Source organism: Oryza glaberrima, chromosome 8 (assembly GCF_000147395.1).
Source record: "Oryza glaberrima chromosome 8, OglaRS2, whole genome shotgun sequence".
Lineage (NCBI taxonomy): Eukaryota > Viridiplantae > Streptophyta > Magnoliopsida > Poales > Poaceae > Oryza > Oryza glaberrima.
Window position 1 is genome coordinate 11,993,755 of NC_068333.1, and position 20,789 is coordinate 12,014,543.

Here is a 20,789-nt window from a genome sequence, read left to right on the forward strand (position 1 = left end):
TTCCTCCAATTTCACAACCAACAAAAGCTGAAGGAAAACAAAATCCTTCACACCGTTTTTTTCTAATATACTTAATTAATCATGTTTCAAAATTTGTATGTTTTCAATTCCATAGTCATTTATTTTGTGCTCTCGTATTTTTTTTCTGTTTATGTATTTTTAGTCCTTTGTTCCAAATAATGAGACTATGGAATTTTGAAACAATTTGGAAGGCAGATTCTGAGAAAACGAACCAACAAGAGAGAGACGTGTCGCAGACGCTCCATATCTCAACCGCTTCCATCCTGGGTCCCACCTGTCAGCTAGCCACACCCTTGATAAATACCCGTGAAACCCAGGATCCCGTGGGTAACTCCCCACCTTAAACCCCAGACACCCTCAAAAACCCTAATCCCCTCCCTCCCGCCGCCGCCGCCGCCGCCGCCGCCATGGGCTCCGCCTCCGCCTCCTCGCTCCCGGCCTCCGCCGGCGCCGGCGAGAACCTGGTCCTCATCCTCGACTTCGGCTCGCAGTACACCCACCTCATCACCCGCCGCGTCCGCCAGCTGGGGGTCCTCTCCCTCTGCGTCTCCGGCACGGCGCCGCTCGCCTCGCTCGCGGGCCTCCGCCCCCGCGCCGTCGTCCTCTCCGGGGGGCCCCACTCCGTACACGCCTCGGGGGCGCCCACGTTCCCCGAGGGGTTCCTCGAGTTCGCCGCCGGCGCGGGCGCCCACGTCCTCGGCGTCTGCTACGGGATGCAGCTCCTCGTGCAGTCCCTCGGCGGCGCCGTCGAGGCCGGCGAGAAGCAGGAGTACGGGAAGATGGAGGTGGAGGTAACCGCCCGCTCCTCGGCGCTGTACGGGGAGGGGGAGGTCGGGAAGCGCCAGACGGTGTGGATGAGCCACGGGGATGAGGTGGTGAGGCTGCCGGAGGGGTTCGAGGTGGTGGCGCGCAGCGTGCAGGGTGCCGTCGCTGCCGTCGAGAACCGTGAGAAGCGCTTCTATGGGCTTCAGTATCACCCTGAGGTAGCGACCGTTACGATTCTTACACACATTTTCAATTGGTGTTATCTAAATCAATCAACAAATTCAATTGCATTTATTAGTCGTTCTTGGAATATCATCTCTTTGTTGAAATGTGCATTTTGTATTTGGATTGATGTTATCTAAATTAACCAGCAAATTCAATTGCATTTATCACTCGTTCTCGGAAAATTATCTTTGTTGAAATGTGCATTTTGTATTTCGGTCGATGTTGTCTAGATTAACCAACAAATTCAATTGCAATTATTAGTTCTCTTTGTTGAAATGTGCATTTTGTGGAGCATATAAGATGTAAATTTTGTGGGAAACTGATTGGTTATTGACGATTGATTATTATTTAGTTTTGAAGGTCAATTTTTGTTTTGACCTTTTGGATAGTGGGTCTTCTTTTCCTGAAATAGCTGGGTATCCTTTGGGGAAGGAAAGTAGTCAGTTATATCTAAACTTCCACAATATGAAAAGGTGAAACAGCTGGGTATCTTTTGGGGCCATAATATGAAAAAGTGAAATAGCTGGGTATCCTTGGTGTAAGGAAGGTTGTTAGTTCCACAATATGAAAAACTGCAACTTTAGAACGACTGTGATTGCGCTACAACTTTAAATTTTGCTTTGTTTCGTATTTCCTGAATTAACCTGGATGCTTTCTGCTTATCTAGATCTTGTGCTAAGTTTTATAATGCAACTGCTGTATATGGTGCTGATGTTTTCTGCACAGAGTAAAATAAATTTGTGTTTGGGGCTTAGCATACTGTTGATTGTGTGTTCACTTGATTGGGATTTATTATTATGCACTCAATTTGGTTCTTTTGTAGTTGGCATGCATGCATGGCAAACATGTTGTTAAACTGTTTACACCAAAGCATGGTTATGACGAACTATTAATTTAAACTGTTTACACCGAAGCATGGTTATGGCGAACTATTCATTCTTTTCATTATACAAGGTGACACATTCACCCCAAGGAATGGAAACACTGCGGCGCTTCCTTTTTGATGTTTGTGGGATAAAAGCTGATTGGAAGATGCAAGATGTGCTGGATGAAGAAATTAGGACAATCCAAAGCATGGTTCGGCCTGATGAACATGTGATTTGTGCTTTATCTGGTGGAGTTGATTCAACTGTTGCTGCCACTCTGGTTCACAAGGCAATAGGGGATAGACTTCACTGTGTTTTTGTTGACAATGGCCTATTAAGGTAGTCCTTGTTTCATTATGTTATTTAGTGATAACATTTTCAGAATCAGTATGCAATGGAACTGACATAAGACCCCTTGTACAGATACAATGAGAGGGAACGGGTAATGTTAACCTTTGAAAGTGACTTGCACCTTCCTGTCACATGTGTTGATGCATCTGAGCAATTTCTTAGCAAGCTAAAGGGTGTCAAAGATCCAGAAATGAAGAGAAAGATAATTGGAAGGGAATTCATAGCAGTTTTTGATGATTTTGCTCACAAATTAGAACAGAAGATAGGAAAAAGACCTGGATATTTAGTTCAAGGGACACTGTACCCTGATGTGATTGAATCATGCCCACCTCCTGGAAGCGGAAGGACACATTCTCATACCATCAAAAGCCATCACAATGTTGGTGGTCTTCCAAAAGATATGAAGTTAAAGCTAATTGAACCACTCAAGCTCTTATTTAAGGATGAGGTCTCATTGAAATTTATTTACATAATATCTCTCCATTTTTATCCTTTGCATGATCTTGTGCAATAAAATTTACATAAATTACATTTTGATGGAAAGATTCTGATAAGTAAATTTCAAACATATTTTTCTATTCCAAAAGGTACGGAAGTTGGGGAGTATTTTAAATGTCCCAGAGTCATTCTTGAAGCGACACCCATTTCCTGGGCCTGGTCTTGCTGTACGTGTCCTAGGTGATGTTACAGAAGGCAATGCTTTGGAGGTTCTTCGTCAGGTTTGAAGCCTTTCAAACTGTTGAAAAATCACTACATCAGCTTTGGTATATGATGTTAATTCGCATTGTCATTTATTTGTCAGGTTGATGAAATATTTGTTCAAGCCATTAAAGATGCAGGTCTCTATGATATAATTTGGCAAGCATTTGCTGTGTTTTTGCCTGTACAAACAGTGGGAGTTCAGGGTGACCAGAGAACTCACTCCAATGCAGTTGCTTTGAGGGCAATTACTAGTGAGGATGGCATGACTGCAGATTGGTATGTAACACTGACGTTCTGGCTCTTACACCCACTTGCAATTTGTTGATTGTCGCAGCCTTCGTTGTGCCATTTTGCAGCAGTTTCTTGTGGTTCGACAGATATGTTATATACATTGCACAGTTCACAATAGGATACTTGTGAATTGAATCATGCCCACCTTCCAGTAGTTTGAATGATGAGATGATAGTTCAGCATTCACCTTTATACCCTTGCCTATTGCCTTCTTGATCATTTATGTTAATAATTTGCTGCTTCATTTTTCATCGGTTTATCAGCCGTAGAGCAAACAACGAGAGTCTTGGTTTATCAGCCGTATAGCAAACAACAAGTCTTGGTTATCTTTGAAATATTTTTAAATTATTTGAGAAATACAAATTTAGGGTGTTCATTAATTTTATATTTGTCTCTGGTGCTTCTCCTGTATGCCTATTTCTTGGTGTGCAATTATTGCTTAGGTCTGCTGATAGTTCGAACCTACAGAAATACATTTGTTTTGTGTTGTGTGTGTGAATCTTTTGAAATCTTGCATGTTTTCTTATGTGATAACTTTGCCCTGTGAACTCTTTTCTCAGGTATTATTTTGAGCGTGAGTTCCTGGTAGATGTGGTCAACAAGATCTGCAACAATGTGCGAGGTGTTAACCGTGTTGTCCAGGACATCACGCAAAAGCCACCTGCGACAGTGGAATGGGAATAGGAACTTCGTGCTCTGAATTCTGATGCCGTGGAGTGGCCTACTTTTATGCTGCAATGGAGTGGGAATATCAACATATTCCCATATTATACATATAGCTGTTTATTACTAGATTGTTTGTTTACATCCTTTGACAAATCCCTATTTGTCAACCTGTGATAGATTTTGAACTGAGAAAAGCTTTGAACTGCACTTATTAACTGTGCTTTCTATTCTTGAATAGATATCTTCACCTTTGAAGACCTTTTATCTTTTGGAGTAAATCTTTGTTGCTACAAAATTTTCATTATCCCTTGTGCCCCCCATCTTTTAGACAAAGAGATGTGCCATCTACAGGATTTGGATTTTTTTTTTCAATTGTTCTTTTAGGACAGAATCTTTTAGACAAAAGGGTTGTGCCATCTATGGATATGGATTTTTTTTTTCATATTGATTCTTTAGGATAGATTATTGGCGTTGAAAACTGACGTTGGAGTCATTGGGCCTTCTGGTTTTAGCGGACGTTGACTAATTGACTGCTCGATTATGGCATTGCATTCTGAAGATTGAGCATCTTTTTCCTTTTTATGGCCCCATCGTGAAACGATATATTTACAAATAAAAAGTAATTTGTGAATAAAATATTTATATAGGTCTTCTTAGTGATCTAAAAGCAAAAGCTGTAAAAGCAAAAGCTGAAAAATAAACTTTGATGAAAAAAACTGTAAAATCAGCTTCAGATTTAAGGTTGAAAATTTAAATTTTGGATGATAAGTATGAGCATAAGGAAAAAACAAAGCTCTTAATTGCAAAGCGTCGAAATATATTAACACTAACTGGCAACCTTTACTGCTGCGGTGCAGGATGTGTCTGATCCATTGTTAGGTTTTTTGTTTTAGATAATGGATAAAATCCAGCCTCTATATCTAAAGTGGATATACACAGTCAAAGGTTGTTTATACAAGTGCATACACTCTAAAACCCATGATTGAGAAACATGAAAAAGAACAACCGAAAAGAAAACACTAGAAGACTAGCTCTAATCTTTTCTTCCCTGCTTCAAACTTAAGTAGATGCGGAGCTAGCCCGCCCTTCCACACCCCCCTGCTGTCACTGCAATCACCACAAAAGCTTCTTCATTCCACCAAAGATCAAACAAAGGCGACGAAACTAGTCTAATCACCTTGTAGTTGCCAAGCAAGGGTCTCATGCTGCCTGGACAACCTACTCATGCTAACGACTATCGCTACCATGCCGTCGTCGCTGTAGAGAACCATCTCCGTCGAGCTGCCATAGTGCCATAGCTTATCTCGCCAAAAGTCGTCGTTGCTACACTGGCACCACATCACACGACAACCAACACCCCAAAATGCAAACGACACCCTGTTGCCCCATCGCCCACCTCCGCCGAGCGGCCAAAGCTTATCTCATCGGAGGACCTCCGCTGCCAAGTTTTCGTCATTACAGATCAAAACTTTCGCCAAGCCGTTGTAGCTTATCTCACCGAAGAGTTGTCGCTGCAACACCGATATCGCCGCAAAACAATGATTCATCTTGTTAGGTTTACTACTGATTCTTCTTGTTTACAATTTTTCTTGAACAGTGACCTCTCTAATTATTTTAATTCTCTCTATTTTTTCTTATTTTATCATTATTTTGAATGGAGTTCAATGGTTAAAACGGATCTTAAAAATATATGTTTGAAATATATAAGCCATCAAAAAAATTTAAATAGACAGTATACATGTATTACTCACATTGTCGGAGGCTACTGTATGCGTCTCGCCGTAAGATTAATTCGTGCGTGCGCGCCGGTTAGATTTTATCAATTTGGACATATATCCAATGTTGTTTTCACTTGCCTTAACTAGTAATTAATAAATATTGTTAGACAAAAGTGATAGGAAAAAAGTCAACATGTTATTTATTTATATTAAAAAAACAGAGGAAGTAAAAAAAATGTGAAAAACCAACAGGAAAAAAAATCGAGGAAAGTACTCTGCCCGGCCAGATGCTCAGCCGGGCCCGGTGTTGAAGCGTTCCTCCGGTGATCTGGACTATTTTTCGCGGTCAAGGTTAGCCAAATTTAGGACTTGAGAAACCGTCCCTGCAAGCAAAACGAAACGAACAAAAAAAAAAAATCCTGGATCACCAAGCTTATTTATACCACTCACTCACACTCACTGGAGATCGATCAAGACGACGACGAGTGATCATCCTCATCATCCATGGCGAGCAGTAGGCTGTTCCTCGCCGCCGCCCTCCTGTGCCTCGCCTCCTCCGCCCAAGCATTCAAGAAGGCAAGCACAAAACCACACAGAATTCATTCATCTACTCTATAATTTCTGATGAATTTCTTGTGTCATTTCGATTCAGTGAAACAAACTGGGTGTGATCCTTTCTGATGCTTTTTTTTTTTTTTTTTTGTGTTGTTGTTGTTGTTGTTATGGCCACAATGTTTGGGCGCAGCCCTACATCGTGTATCTGGGATCACACCCGTACGGCCCAGATGCGTCGGCGGAGGAGCACGCCCGTGCGACGCAGTCTCACCACGACCTTCTAGGATCAGTTCTTGGCAGGTAATAAACTCACTCACCTAGATTGGTGATAATCGCTATTACAGACTGTGTTTCTATGATTCTTCTTTCTGTTCTTGATTGATGGAAACAAAAATAAAATGTTGGACTAATGCACGGACGCACGCAGTAAGCAATTGGCCAAGGACGCGATACTCTACTCCTACACCAAGAACATCAACGGCTTCGCGGCGCATCTGGAGGAGGAGGTAGCAACCCAGATCGCGAGTAAGAAGAGAACATCTAAATTGATCAAGAACCGATGGGTAGAATACATAGGACAAATTCGATGGCACATCAACGAAAATGTTTGGAGTTGCAGGGCACCCTGACGTGGTGACGGTGATGGCGAGCACGATGCTGAAGCTGCACACGACGAGGTCATGGGACTTCATGGACATGGAGAGGGACGGTCAGATCCTCCCGGACTCCATCTGGAAGCACGGCAGGTTCGGCCAGGACGTCATCATCGCCAACCTCGACAGCGGTACGCATCGCTATCTTTATTTATTTATTTTTTAAATAATAGAATAAAACTTTTGACCTTTGCTTCAAATAAGCTACAGTCACCTATTACAAAATTCTGTCAAAGAGAGCAAATACACAGGCTTATTGCCATCTTAATTTTGATGCGTTTTTGGGTTCCTCGAGCTCCCATGGTTGATTACTAATTAATCTCTGCCGTTAATGGTGATCGAATCAAGGTGTGTGGCCGGAGTCCAACAGCTTCACCGACGAGGAAGTGGTCGGCGAGGTGCCCAAGCGCTGGAAGGGCTCCTGCTCTGACACCGCCAAGTACGGTGTCTCCTGCAACAAGTGAGTGGCTCCATTTCTCGGCCGTCTTTGAATTGCAGAATTTTTTTTTCTTTACCCACCTCATTAATAGTTTATCATATACAATAAAGACAGATTTGGAGTTTCAAATCTTACAGAATTTTCAACCAATAAATACAACCTGTTTAAAATGAAAATAAAAAAGAGAGAGAGAGGAAGAAGCATGTCAAAATATCTTAAATCTAGGGGAAAAACAGTTGTAAAATCTTTTTCTTTTGCATTGTAACCGAGTATTATTGTTCTATAATCAAGTGTAGGTGCTCTATAAGTGTAACTACAAGTTTAGTCTACAGGAACCCGAATCTTGATCAAAGATTCTATGGATGAAAAATCGAGCTAAAAAATGTCTCGTAAGTGAAATATTAAAACCCGATAGATTATATTAAAGAGAGCATTTTTGACTATAAGCAGTTAGTCATACCGATCAGGGGATAGTGTTTTTACAATAAACACTTGTCGAATTTAAATTTATCATGACACTATAAAATTCCTGCATCCGCCGGTGGATTCGTTCATGTGAGATTTTGCAGGAAGCTGATCGGCGCCAGGTACTTCAACAAGGACATGCTGTTGAGCAACCCGGGCGCGGTGGACGGCAACTGGTCGCGCGACACGGAGGGGCACGGCACGCACACGCTGTCCACCGCCGGCGGCCGCTTCGTGCCCAGGGCCAGCCTCTTCGGCTACGCCAACGGCACGGCCAAGGGCGGCGCGCCGCGGGCGCGCGTCGCGGCCTACAAGGTGTGCTGGTCCGGCGAGTGCGCCGCCGCCGATGTGCTGGCGGGGTTCGAGGCCGCCATCCACGACGGCGCCGACGTCATCTCCGTCTCCTTCGGCCAGGACGCGCCGGTCGCCACCGTCGCTTCCTTCCTCCAGGAGCCCGTCACGCTCGGCTCCCTCCACGCCGCCATGAATGGCGTCTCCGTCGTCTGCTCCGCCGGCAACTCCGGGCCCCTCGAGGACACCGTCGTCAACGCCGCGCCGTGGGTCACCACCGTCGCCGCCAGCACCGTCGACCGGGACTTCCCCAACGTCGTCACGCTCGGCAACAACGCGCACATGACGGTAATGATCACCTCGTCCCACGCCATTGTTAACTATAGCTGCATCCATGGACGAACACTTGGGACGACATGGCTCACGGTGCAAGCTTGTCTCTCCCAATGCTGCGTGCGTCGCAGGGGATGAGCTTGGAGACGACGACCTTGCACTCTACCCAGCTCTACTCGATGATCAAAGCCAGCGACGCCGCGCTCGCGAGCTCTGACCCCGCCGTCGCGTACGTACCATCCTTTGAACACGTGAAATTTTCTTTCTAATTTGTGTGAGATGATATGAGATCGAATTGAACTGATTCGTGTCAAAATCATGGCAAAAAAAATCTGTATGGTTTTTCAGGTCGACTTGCCCACCAGGCACGCTTGACCCGGAGAAGGTGAAGAACAAGATCGTGGTGTGCGTGCGTGGCGGCGACATCCCAAGGGTGACGAAGGGCATGACCGTCCTCAACGCCGGCGGCACCGGGATGATCCTCGCGAACGGCGAGATGGACGGCGACGACATCGTCGCCGACCCGCACGTGCTCCCAGCCACCATGATCACCTACAGCGAGGCCATGTCGCTGTACAAGTACATGGACTCCTCCAAGAACCCCGTGGCGAACATCTCGCCGTCCAAGACGGAGGTCGGCGTGAAGAACTCGCCGTCGGTGGCGGCCTTCTCGTCGCGGGGGCCAAGCGGGACGCTGCCGTGCGTGCTGAAGCCGGACATCGCGGCGCCGGGCGTGGACATCCTGGCGGCGTTCACCGAGTACGTCAGCCCGACGGAGGTCCCCAACGACGAGCGGCGGTCGGAGTACGCCATCCTGTCCGGCACGTCCATGGCGTGCCCGCACATCTCCGGCGTGATCGGGCTCCTCAAGGCGGCGCGCCCGGAGTGGAGCCCCGCCGCGATGCGCTCCGCGATCATGACCACGGCGCGCACCCAGGACAACACCGGCGCGCCGATGCGCGACCACGACGGGAGGGAGGCGACGGCGTTCGCGTTCGGCGCCGGCAACATCCACCCGAACCGCGCCGTCGACCCGGGCCTCGTCTACGACCTCTCCAAGGAGGACTACTTCGTCTTCCTCTGCTCCATGGGGTTCAACTCCAGCGACCTCGCCAAGCTGAGCGCCGGCAACTTCACCTGCCCGGAGAAGGTCCCGCCGATGGAGGACCTCAACTACCCGTCCATCGTGGTGCCGGCGCTGCGGCACACGTCGACGGTGGCGCGGCGGCTCAAGTGCGTCGGCCGGCCGGCGACGTACCGCGCGACGTGGCGCGCCCCGTACGGGGTCAACATGACGGTGGAGCCGGCGGCGCTGGAGTTCGGAAAGGACGGCGAGGTGAAGGAGTTCAAGGTGACGTTCAAGTCGGAGAAGGACAAGCTCGGCAAGGGCTACGTCTTCGGGAGGCTCGTCTGGTCGGATGGGACCCACCATGTCAGGAGCCCCGTCGTGGTCAACGCCTTGGTCTGAGGCGCCGAGATTCGTGCGCGCGCTATCGATCCAAGACGGGCGCAGATCAGGGTTTAGGTGTTCTTTTATTATTTATTTTTTGATTGAGAGGGATAATATTATAGTCCATTATAGAGTGAGAGGCTAGATCTCTTGGTTGTTAATAAGGTTGGATATTTTTTCGGAATTGCTGTAAAGTTGTCGACGGTTTTTTCTCCAAAAGATTTTCACTTTGTGGACCTTTAGATTATTGTTGAGATTTGTGATACTTGGCGTTCAATATATAGTTATGTGATAAATCTTTATCTTTACTACTTAAAAATTCTGTAGTGGTGGTGGTGACTCCAACCCTGACAGACACGCAAACATGAGCCGTCAGATCGCCAAATCCAACTGCTAAGATCGATCCCCAGTCCCACACCACGATCGCGCTTCTCCCCCTCGATCCGCCCGTGACCCCACCCACAAACAGCGCATCGCACTCCCCACTATTCGTGCACCTACCTCCGTCGCCCGCTCTTCCGCTCCCCTCACCGCCTTCGTCCAACCGCCGCTGCCGCACAGAGGAGTCCTCGGTGAGACCAAGTGCTGCCAGCGCCCGTCGCACCTGCCGCCAGGTAATCGTCGTGTCATTGCCGCATACCGCCCCTCCGGCGACATCGCATCCCCCTTCAATTTGCTGTCGCCATCACCGTCGATTCCTCCAGATCGGGCGTCGTCCATCTTGCCTCCCGTTGCCCTTGCCCGTTACCGCTGCGGTCCCCTTGCTCTCGCCGCCGCATCGCTCCCCTCCGCTGTCATCGCAGTCCGTGCCTCGTCGCTGCGCCCCTTGAATCGCCGTTGCTGTCCATCGTTCCTCCTTGCGCCCACGCCAACGGCCGCCCCCGACGACATCCTCGCAGCCCCCTCCGCCCACCCCAATCGCCACCAATGCCGCCGACGCATCACGCCCGCCCCCCATGTTGCCAACGCATCGCGCCGCCGTCCTTCTACCCCAACCCCCAACTGCAATCTCCTCGGCCTTGCCACGATTGCGATTCCTTGCCTCTCCCATTCCACTACTGCCACCAACGCGGCCCTTCTGCCTCGCCAAATCCTCACCTGAATTTGACGTGCCCTTCTGATCATGTGCCTATCAGTCCACCGGCCACGGGAGTCATCTGGTCCTAATGCCATCAGCCTACCCACATCATCAACGCCATATATATCCATCTCGCCGTGTACCTCGCCATCGTCGCAAGCCTATTCGCCCACGGGGGCCTTGGATCCTGCCACGTGCGGAACTCTGCCGATGAAGCCAAGCGCAAGCGGGCTCTCCCTTCCACAATGTGCACTCGCAGGTAGAGCTTGATTCGGAGTGCACCGCAGCCAGAGTGTTGACCGGTCATTAGCGTCGGGCGTCCCAATTCACCGATGGCCTAGGTCATCCACTAGACAATGGAGCTCAAGGATCTATCTGATAGATCCATTAGAGCAGGTACAATAGCGGGCTATTAGCCAGCTATACACGTATTTTAATGAAATAAAAGATGAGAGAGAAGAGCAGCGGGCTACAGATTTGTAGCCAGCTGCAGCACGGACTCTAAGACGCGATATGTGTATTACATGTGAGACCATATATTAATAGTATAGTAAGCAACTATTATATGAATTGGCTATTAGATTGGCTATAGGTAAATTAAAGCCAGTAGTGGACTATACTATTGAACTTGCTCTTATAGCCATCGTGCTGCTGCTGAGGCGTGTGATAACAGGAGAGGAGTCCCGAGATTCTCAGTAGCTGGCGACGGCATGCAGTGGCGCCTGTGCATGCTAGAAGGAGGATTCTTTGTACAGGTGAGAGCAATATTAAGGGCCCAATATGTGTTCAAAATAGATTGAGATAGAAAATTTGCTCTGCAAAATATATGAATTTGTGTACCATACTACCATCTGCAGTGTAGATGGAAGTTCTAAAAAAAAAAAAATCAGTTGCAGGGGATGTCCAATTTGCACTTTGTACCGTTTGCAGGGGACCTTCACCCTTCTACTTATACTAAGGTAAACCTTCCGAGCATGGTTTTTCAGTTTTGTCCGCCAGAAAGATTTCTTTGCTAACGCTGATCTGATCCGTCCAGCCAAGACAGATGCACATGCTGCGCTGGGTGGTTGTAGGCACCATCCGTTGCTGGATTTTCTAAGGTATTGTTTAGTAGTACTGCCTTCAGCATTGCGTCCTAATCTGTTAGGATTCAAAGTTCGCTCTTTTCTGCTATTGTTGGGTTTTGGTCTTGTAATATTGTTTGTGATCTTTTCTGCTGTTTACTTGTGAATCCGGAGATTGCTTAGTGCATAAACCGAGATCATACATCATGGAATTTCTGTTCTTCCATACATCACGAAATTTTCATTTACTATGATTCCTCAACTATTAATTATTCTTTTGCACCCTATGTTTGCCCTTATTGTCTCAAAATTTGGACAGTGGTTAGTGTTTAGTGAACAACATGTAATTTGATGATTCTATGTACTCCTTCTGTTTCAGGTTATAAGATGTTTTGACTTTGGTCAAAGTCAAACTGTTTTAAGTTTAACCAAGTTTATAGAAAAAAATAGTAATATTTTTAACCCAAGATAAATTTATTATAAAAATATATTTAATTATTAATTTAATAAAACTAATTTAATAATGTAAATATTACTATATTTGTCTATAAACTTAGTTAAATTTGAAGCAGTTGAACTTTAACCAAAGTCAAAACATCTTATAACCCTAAAATGGAGGGAATACTAAGGTGTTGTCATGACATTATATATCATCTATTGCTCAATATAGCAGAATTCCTTAGATTCCACTGTTGCTTTTGTTTAGATTTGCAATAGCTGAATCATGCATTTGTTGTGCCTTTTGCTTTTCTGTTGTGCAAAAATGTAAGCCTTTTATTCTGGCAAGCTAAGGTCAGGAAAAAGCTGGAAAATACCATATGCAACTAGCTGATTTGTGTCTTGTGGGGCGAGTTGCAGTACGGTTGGTTGTGTCAGAAGATTCACAGGGCCAGACTCAACAACGATCGTCGAGAAATAGGATTGTTATGTTACTTTAGAGAAGTCTTGTTAGTGGTACTTTAGATATAAGTCTTGTTAAATCAGGTTAAGTTCAGATATATATTGAGTTAAATCAAGATTAAGTTAACTTGAGTTTGTTGAGGGGTCAAGTCTATATAGGAGATGTAATCGTACTGTTATGGCAACTAATAAACTAATCAATCTCCAAGCTCATATAATTATCGTTCCCCTTTTCTCTTCTTCCTCCTACGTTCCCTCTTCCCTATGCATATTCTTTCTTTCTTGTATACAGAACCATCACCACCGTTGTATATTTCTTTACTTGGTCTCAGAATGCACTGAACGTTTCTACTTTTTATGTTTACTAAAATAGAAAGCACAAATTGTTTATTTGACAATGGTATTAGTTGTATGGAGTATTGTGTTTTTAAATTTGAAGAAATGAGGAGGTTAACGGTTTAAGATGCTTTGCATGAACATTACTTTGACATTTAGACCTTGAGCTCAAAGTTGTCTTATTGTCCAGGGACTCAACTTTTGGGATGTGTTTATTGGCATGGAGAAAAAAAAATACAAATATATGAAGCCTCTGACTTATTAAGTCGTATGTGTTAGTTGATGGCAATGCAGAGCTGGCACTATAAGGAAATGAGGGTGTTGAAGCAAGTGTAGAGCACCAAACTTCTTCTGCAACAACCCTATCTTCCATGGGAACCATTGTGTTATTTGTTTTGCTATAGAATGAGAACCATTGTGTAGAATTTCGCAAAGAACTTTAACCATTGTGTAGAATTTTGTAAAGGAATATGTTTCATTTGATGCATTAGGAATGAGAAGCAGATGAAACTATAGACAATCTTTCCAAAGTATTGCGTGAAAATATGAAGTGTATCAATATGTAGGTTCTTAATGTGCCGTTCCATTAATCAATTTTGTTATATGGGGTACTAAAATGTGAATACTATAAACATGTGAAAATTATAAATATGTGACATAATTATTATTAGTTCTATATTAAATATTTTGTTACAGTTGATTTACACTTGATTTTTCCCCGTTGCAACGCACGGGCACGCTCCTAGTTTATGGTTAAATTTGTAGGTTTAATTGACTGTTTTTTCTACTCCCTCCATTTAAAAACAAATTCTGATTACGAATATAGAAATAATATTGAAACTGAGAAATTGTTTATATTTTTATGGAAGGTGTAGGTCGGAAAGTTTAGGGTTAAATATTGTCTAGTTTCAAAGTTTATCATCGTTTTATAGTTTTGCAAATATTTTGGTATGTAAAATGATTTTTTTAAAAAAATACTCCCTCCGTTTCTTAATAGATGACGCCGTTGATTTTTTCTCACATATTTGACCATTCGTCTTATTCAAAAATTTTATGCAAATGTATAAGATATAAATCACACTTAAAGTATTATAAGTGATAAAACAACTCATAACAAAATAAATTATAATTACATAAAATTTTTGAATAAGACGAATGGTCAAACATGTGAGAAAAAGTCAACGGCGTCATATATTAAAAAACGGAGGTAGTAACAATTATATCGTTTAACATCATAATTTGTAGGTTTTGTTGATAACAACAAAAAATTAGACACAACAATAAATCAAGTGCTGTTTTATTACGTTTAGGAAAATGTTTCGTTACTAGCTCAGAAATGTTTCAAACATGTATGCAATACCGTCTAACCCTAGCCAAAACATTTTCTCTATCGCGTGTGAAATATCGAAATACATTAGACGGAGACATTGAAAAATCACAAAATGTACATCATTACCAGTAACACGATTAGCCCCGAGTGCCAAAATTTTTCTGACGTGTATCTATTAGCTTGTCAAGAGCAAACAAATTTTTCTGAAGTGTGTGTAAAACTGTCAGAAAAAAATTATTTTCCTAACGTGCTTTTAACACCGTCACGATATCACAAATTTCTCTGAAGATGAGAATGTGTATTTAGTATATGAATTTTGTACGTACCAGAAAAATTGGTGGCCTAGTGGGTATCATTTATTGAGTGGCAACTCAAATTTTAACACTAACGATATAAATAGTGAAATATAGTTTAATTTTTATGACGTGACTTTATTGTTAGTGAGATTCTAATAAACCTAACGGCGTTGACAACGTCGGAAAAATTCATTGTGACGATCAAACCTGTGAGGATTAATATTCGTCCTCATGAAGACTAGTCATGCAAACTAAAATTTTCCTGACAAGCAAGTTGTAACGAAATTTTCCAGATGGTTTCTGGCTGTCAGGGCTAGTTGAGTTTGTGGTAGTGCATGTTTAGATCTTGCTTCTTTCTTCTCTCCCGTCGTTGGATCTCCAGCCTCTTCTTCATGGGCAACCATCCGATGAAGACAGCGAAACTAGTCGGCCTCCTCCCTCCTCCGCCGAAGCATAGTGGCACGCTGGTGCAGGAGCTCCAGCGAGGAGGGCTCCTCCCGACGCACGCGTATACCGTCGATGGGTATGTCGCTGTGCTCGTGTTGTTCGCACAATGCCAGCATTCAGGCACCCTTCACCATAAACCAAAATTCCTCGAAAATTAAACCTTTTTGTCACAAAAGAAATAGCCGATAATGATAATTAGTGCCTATATTAGTTATAGGCTATAGTTGTTAAGAAAGATGAAAGATACGCCAATGGGAGGTGCACTAGATCTAACGTAATCAGCTAGTAGAAGTTAGTAAAATTCTTAACCTTAGTTCTTTTTTTTTTTGTTGTTTGTCATGGCGAGGGTCTTAAAAATTGCTAGAGGTTTAAAATTTACCCATTCGACATATATCCAAGATTGAACATAAGCTGTCGAAAGGGCAAATTTCAAACCTTGAGTAATTTTTAAGACACCACGGTATTATCATGTATCATTTAATTTTTGCTGTTAATTCTTTCATTATTTAGAATATATACGTACAATCATGTACACCACTATGCATATGCACACTCATATAACAGTGAGAGCTAGTGCACCCTCTTTTTTTAACACACGATAAAGAGGCCGATTCCAATAACAAATCCATAAATATAGCTAAACTCTCATTAAAAAGAGCATCCATGTGTATACTTGTGAACATCATTTATTGTATCTCCAGGTGTTATACTAAAGTAATACTGGGCCTGTTCGGCTGCACTACAGGGGGCTACTATGCTGCAGCCTCGCACAGTATTTTATGTAGCGCACACTACTAGAAAAATAGTTTTTATAGGCAGTCAAAAACAGTTTTCGCAGGAAGGCGGGGGAGACAACCGCCGCTATCCTATTGCCTGTGAAAATAGGTGATTTTTGCAGGCGGGTCCGCGGCCCACCTGCGAAAATAATTTCAGGGAACAAAAAAAATCCGGCGCTACCCGCAGGCGACACCGCCGGCGCCAGCATCCCCCTCTGGCCGACGGCTCTCCACCTCTGTCCGGCGCCGCTGCCCGAGGGCGAGGGGAGCGCCGCCTTTGCCGCCACTGCCGGCTGGCTCCCTTCTTCTGTCCAGATCTAGGAGGGGAGCGGCTGGTGCTGTCTGTGCCGCCGCGGCCGTCGGCTCCTCTTCCGCCGCCGGCGTCTAGGGGGAACGAAAGGAGAGGATTAGTGCCCAGAGCCGCCGCCTCCTCCTCCTTGCGTGCGCCGAGACACCGACGGCTGCCGGTTGCTCCTCTCCTTGCGCGCGCCGACCAGGCCATCGGTTCCTCCTCCTCTGACGTCGCCGCGGTGTCACGCCCTGAAGTTCCCCCTCCCTTGCTTTAAATTCATAAAATAAATCGCCTAAAGAAGTTGCTTCAAATTAACCTAGAGTTGAATCCTTAATTAATAAATGCATTTAATAATCGAATTCGGCGTGGTGGAATTTTTTTTGAGTTCCCCATGCTCAAATATATTAACAGAATTTTTAGTGGAATTTTCAGAGCCTTGGAAATAATTTTAACCAATTAAAAATGAGCATGTGCAATATTTAATCCTAGGAAATCCTTTTTCTTTTTCTCCTTTTCTTTTCCTCCTTTTTCCCTCTTCTTGGGCTGTTGGCCCATCCTTTCTCCCGCACCTCTCCCTCCTTGCTGGGCCGGCCCAACTCCCCTCCCCTCTCTCTAGGGTGCCGACAGGTGGGGCCCACCTGTCGGTCATCCCCTACCTCCAGCCGCCCGCACCCAAGCTGGCAACCGCCGCCCACGCCGCCGCTTTCCCTGCTTCCCGTGCCCCACTCCGCCCATGCTCCGCGCCCACGTCGCCGCCCACCTTCCCCACGCCTTACCGCCTACGCGCGCGCGCCCGAGAGGGCGGGATTCGATTTTGAATCCGCCCCTCTCTCTCTCTCTCCACCCCACGTCGCCGGCGCCACTCCTCCTCCAAATCCGACCACCTCCCGGCCTCGCCCACTTCTCACTCGGCTATAAAACGCCTTCCCCGAGCTCCCTCTCTCGTTTCCCCTACTCGCCGCCTTCTCCCGTGCTCTCCACCGCGCCCGCGCCGCTCGCCCCTTGCGCCGCCGCCTGCCACTGCACTCCGGCCGCGCGCCGCCGCCGCTAGCGCTGTCGCCACGCCACCTGCCGCCGCCTCTAGCTCCGCCGACACAAGGGTTACCTCAGCCGCCACTCAGTTGCCGCCTACTGCCGCCTCCAACCGCCACTAGCCGTCGCTAGTGCCGTTGCCGCGCCGCTCCGTTGCCGCCGTTGGCCTCGCGGGTCCGAGGGCTGCCTCGTCCATCCCACGCACCCCGCCGTTCGCCGCTTGCCGCCGGTGTTCGCCGTAGTCTTCCCCCACTCCGGCCAACTCATGGTGAGGCGCTCCCTCCTGCTCGTTTCTCCTCCCTCTCCCCCCTAGCGCCGGGCCGCGCCGCTGCTTCGCCCGTGTGCCGTCGCCTTCGGCCGACGCCGCTGCCACCCGCGCCGCCGGTTGCCATCGCCGGCGACCGCTCGCTGCCGCCGCCCTCGCCATAACCGGCCAGTCGGCCTTGAGGCCGAGCCGAGCCCGGCCGGCACCTCCCTCCCCTCCCCTTTGAGCCACCGCCTGGTGGGACCCACCCGCCAGGCGCCTCCTCCCCTCTTTTGGAGCCGCTGCCAGTGGGACCCACCAGCCACCCCCCCCCCCCGCTGACGTCAGCCCTGGGCAATATTGCACAATAAATAATTAATGACTTTTTTCTTTTATAGTAAAAACACAAATAATCTTCTTAAATTCATAACTAACTAGCCACATGGTTGCGCTTTGCGCAACTCTAAATACATGTTTAAGAACCTGTGTCAATGGCATCCACCCATACACAAACACAATCATCTACGTGGCCAAGACCCCTGAGCAACAACTTGATCCTAAGCATTTATATTGTGATGCGTAGTAGTACATTATAATGTACATGCCCACAAAAAATTTGATCCCAAATCTAATAAAATAACAAAAACAAATGTAGTAGCTTTGTGTTCTTCCACCAAATGCATGGTGGTACCGTGGTATTCACCTGGAAACATAAAAAATATAATCCTTTTAAGAGCAAATCATAGATTAGCAGGACCAGTTGATTTCTGTTCTTCCACCAAATGCACGTTGGTATTCACCCACAAAAACAAAAAGTATGAAATTCTTATGAGCTAATCTCATATGAGAAGGACCAGTAAGGACATAGTCTCATGTAAAAATGATAGAAAGATATGCTCCTCAATTTGTACAATGATTAATGAGTATGGAGTACTACAGTATTACAGATATAGATAGGTGTCATATGATAATCCAATATCTAAAGCTCTGCCAAATATTCCAATAGCAGTATGCATGGTATTGCCTTTGGATTGATAAGAAATGCACCTAGGCCTATTAGGACAGTAAAGAATCTACGGGTTCGTGGAAATTACCATAATACCGTTAATTAAACTTCTAAGCAAGATTTATGGGTGGTGCATAATCACAAAGCTGGCAATTAACGTATTATAATTCTTTCTTGTAAATATGCCTTGTTTAATTTTAAACGAGAACCCATTCTTCCTGTCGACACATCATTCACAATTCTACACACACACAAAATATCATTGAAACCCATTGCTCTTATAGCTCAATTCTATGCTTGATCAAGTAGTCTAAGACATTTTACTGGCACTTGGAAAAATAAGGATAGGTGTAAATATTACTTACCGATGGTCTGTACAGATAATTTATTTCTCCCTCCTCCGCTGCGTACCCAAGCATAAGGCCCCACCACTGATGTCGATGATTTAATTACAATGCTGCAGCCGTGCAGTGCCTGCTGATGCAAAATAAAATAGGATCAGAATGAAGCATCCTAATACGGGCCGATGTTGGCCAAAACTACATCTTGTGTGAGTTAACCTTTTTTTTTAAACAGTTAGGGTTATCCCTAAATCAACATGTGCTACTGAACTTTCTACTGTTGCAGGCGCAGGGAAAAATAATGTCAGTCGAGATGTCTTCAGTAGCAGCGATATAAATAACTTCTAGAAAAAAAATTAAATAATAGGAATCAGGAAGGCTATACCAACTAAAGCTGGTACCCGAATAATTATCCTTTTTAATAGTAGTGCACACAATTTAGCAAGATAGAAGTGTATACATTATTGCAGCCCTTATGTAAACTGCTGAAATCCTTTCCATGAGCAAATATTTTTCTAAGTCAGTCATAAATGAAGATAGTAATCCACTCTCCATGAATAGATTATTAGTGTAATTAAGCATTGGTGACTTGAGCTGTACAGTATATGCATCTGAGACAGATTGGTCCTAGGACCATTCCTGTAAATTAATACTAACTATAATCGATTTACATGAGTCTCTAATTTGTCTGGTCCCTCTGAAGCTAAAGCTGGGATTTTTCTTTTGGTGTATTTGTTTGTGATTCATGAAACATTTAGATACACTTCATCATCTGTTGTGCGATACCTTAGAGAATCATTTACTTTGAGTATAAGTAAACAGATCTACATTCTACAAAATATTTTTATTTGCTGATACTTGCAGTTCTACTCAGTTGTCCCAAACTTGATTTTCTCAATTGTAATTATAGCCAATCATGGAGCCTAAATTGATACGATTTTTGGGCTTATGAAATAAAGCCTAATAAAGATAATTAATATTGGAATTCATAAGGTGCATACATATAATACAAATCAATATAGTAGTATTTGAAAGGCTAACATCCAATCAACAGTCAAGAAAGGAAGATAGAGAAGGAAACAGAGAATGAGGAATAGATAAGAGAGTGACCTTGGTTGTTCTGCCCTGGATATCGATTTGGTGAATAGGTGTGGACGCAGCTCCTGCGGATACCCTCCTCCTCGCCATCGCTATTCATCTGTCATCCCTTTCCCCCCTTCTTCAGGGTAGCGGGAGATTAGAGGTGGATGTGATGCGCCGGTGCCGGTGGGGTATACGGCGGCGGCAGGGGTGGGATGGAGCCGCGGTGATGAGGGGATGAGTAACGCCGGCAATGGAGACGGAGAGGACTAGAGGGGGAGGTAGCGGTGGCTTGGGAGAAGAGGCAGCGCGCGGCGGCTGGGCCTCAGGAGCGGAGGCGGCGTGAAGACGAGAAGAGTCGCGTTCTTTCTTCTTCTTTTTTTACCGCAGGGACGTGGAAGGACCTCGTTGTGAAAGAAATTTCTAGAAGGACTAAGAAGATATTTCGCCGATCTAGGATCTAACGGCCTGAAACTTTCTGAATAGGAATCGGACGGTCCATATTTTGTTGATGACGTGGCTCAATGTTGTTTTGAGAAACTTTAATAATTTCACTACTTTTGATTCATCTGAGCTCCGTTTAAGTCCATTCAAGTCTCAGTAAATTCATAAAAATGCATAGAATCCATTAAAAATGGTTTTGTTTCCTGTTTCAGTAGTCTTATAGCATGTTTTGCTTGTGTGCTTTGTTTGTTGTGTAGATTTCGGTTGTTTTGTCGATCCGCGGTTTCTCGAAGACGTTGCTGAGACCTCATCAGTGCAAGAGCAAGGCAAGT

The 20,789-nt window shown here is 45.2% G+C and overlaps 3 protein-coding genes across 3 annotated transcripts; 2 read left to right on the forward strand and 1 right to left on the reverse strand.

The window, feature by feature from the left end:
* Positions 1-356: 356 nt before the first annotated feature.
* Positions 357-4,151, forward strand: LOC127782521 (uncharacterized). The gene is made up of 6 exons (XM_052309767.1): positions 357-1,004; positions 1,966-2,216; positions 2,301-2,676; positions 2,816-2,947; positions 3,031-3,206; positions 3,782-4,151. The coding sequence occupies exons 1-6, from the start codon at positions 429-431 to the stop codon at positions 3,903-3,905; spliced, it is 1,635 nt and encodes a 544-aa protein (XP_052165727.1). The 5' UTR covers positions 357-428; the 3' UTR covers positions 3,906-4,151.
* Positions 4,152-6,045: 1,894 nt separating this feature from the next.
* Positions 6,046-10,091, forward strand: LOC127781654 (subtilisin-like protease SBT5.3). The gene is made up of 8 exons (XM_052308662.1): positions 6,046-6,181; positions 6,351-6,460; positions 6,588-6,685; positions 6,780-6,944; positions 7,162-7,273; positions 7,822-8,356; positions 8,473-8,570; positions 8,690-10,091. The coding sequence occupies exons 1-8, from the start codon at positions 6,110-6,112 to the stop codon at positions 9,807-9,809; spliced, it is 2,310 nt and encodes a 769-aa protein (XP_052164622.1). The 5' UTR covers positions 6,046-6,109; the 3' UTR covers positions 9,810-10,091.
* A 5,305-nt stretch (positions 10,092-15,396) lies between these two features.
* Positions 15,397-20,360, reverse strand: LOC127781492 (uncharacterized). Its single transcript, XM_052308451.1, has 3 exons — positions 20,044-20,360; positions 18,958-19,066; positions 15,397-16,558 (listed from the first exon to the last, which is right to left on the reverse strand). Exons 1-3 carry the CDS (start codon positions 20,119-20,121, stop codon positions 16,104-16,106), a joined length of 642 nt encoding a protein of 213 aa, XP_052164411.1. The 5' UTR covers positions 20,122-20,360; the 3' UTR covers positions 15,397-16,103.
* Positions 20,361-20,789: the final 429 nt, after the last annotated feature.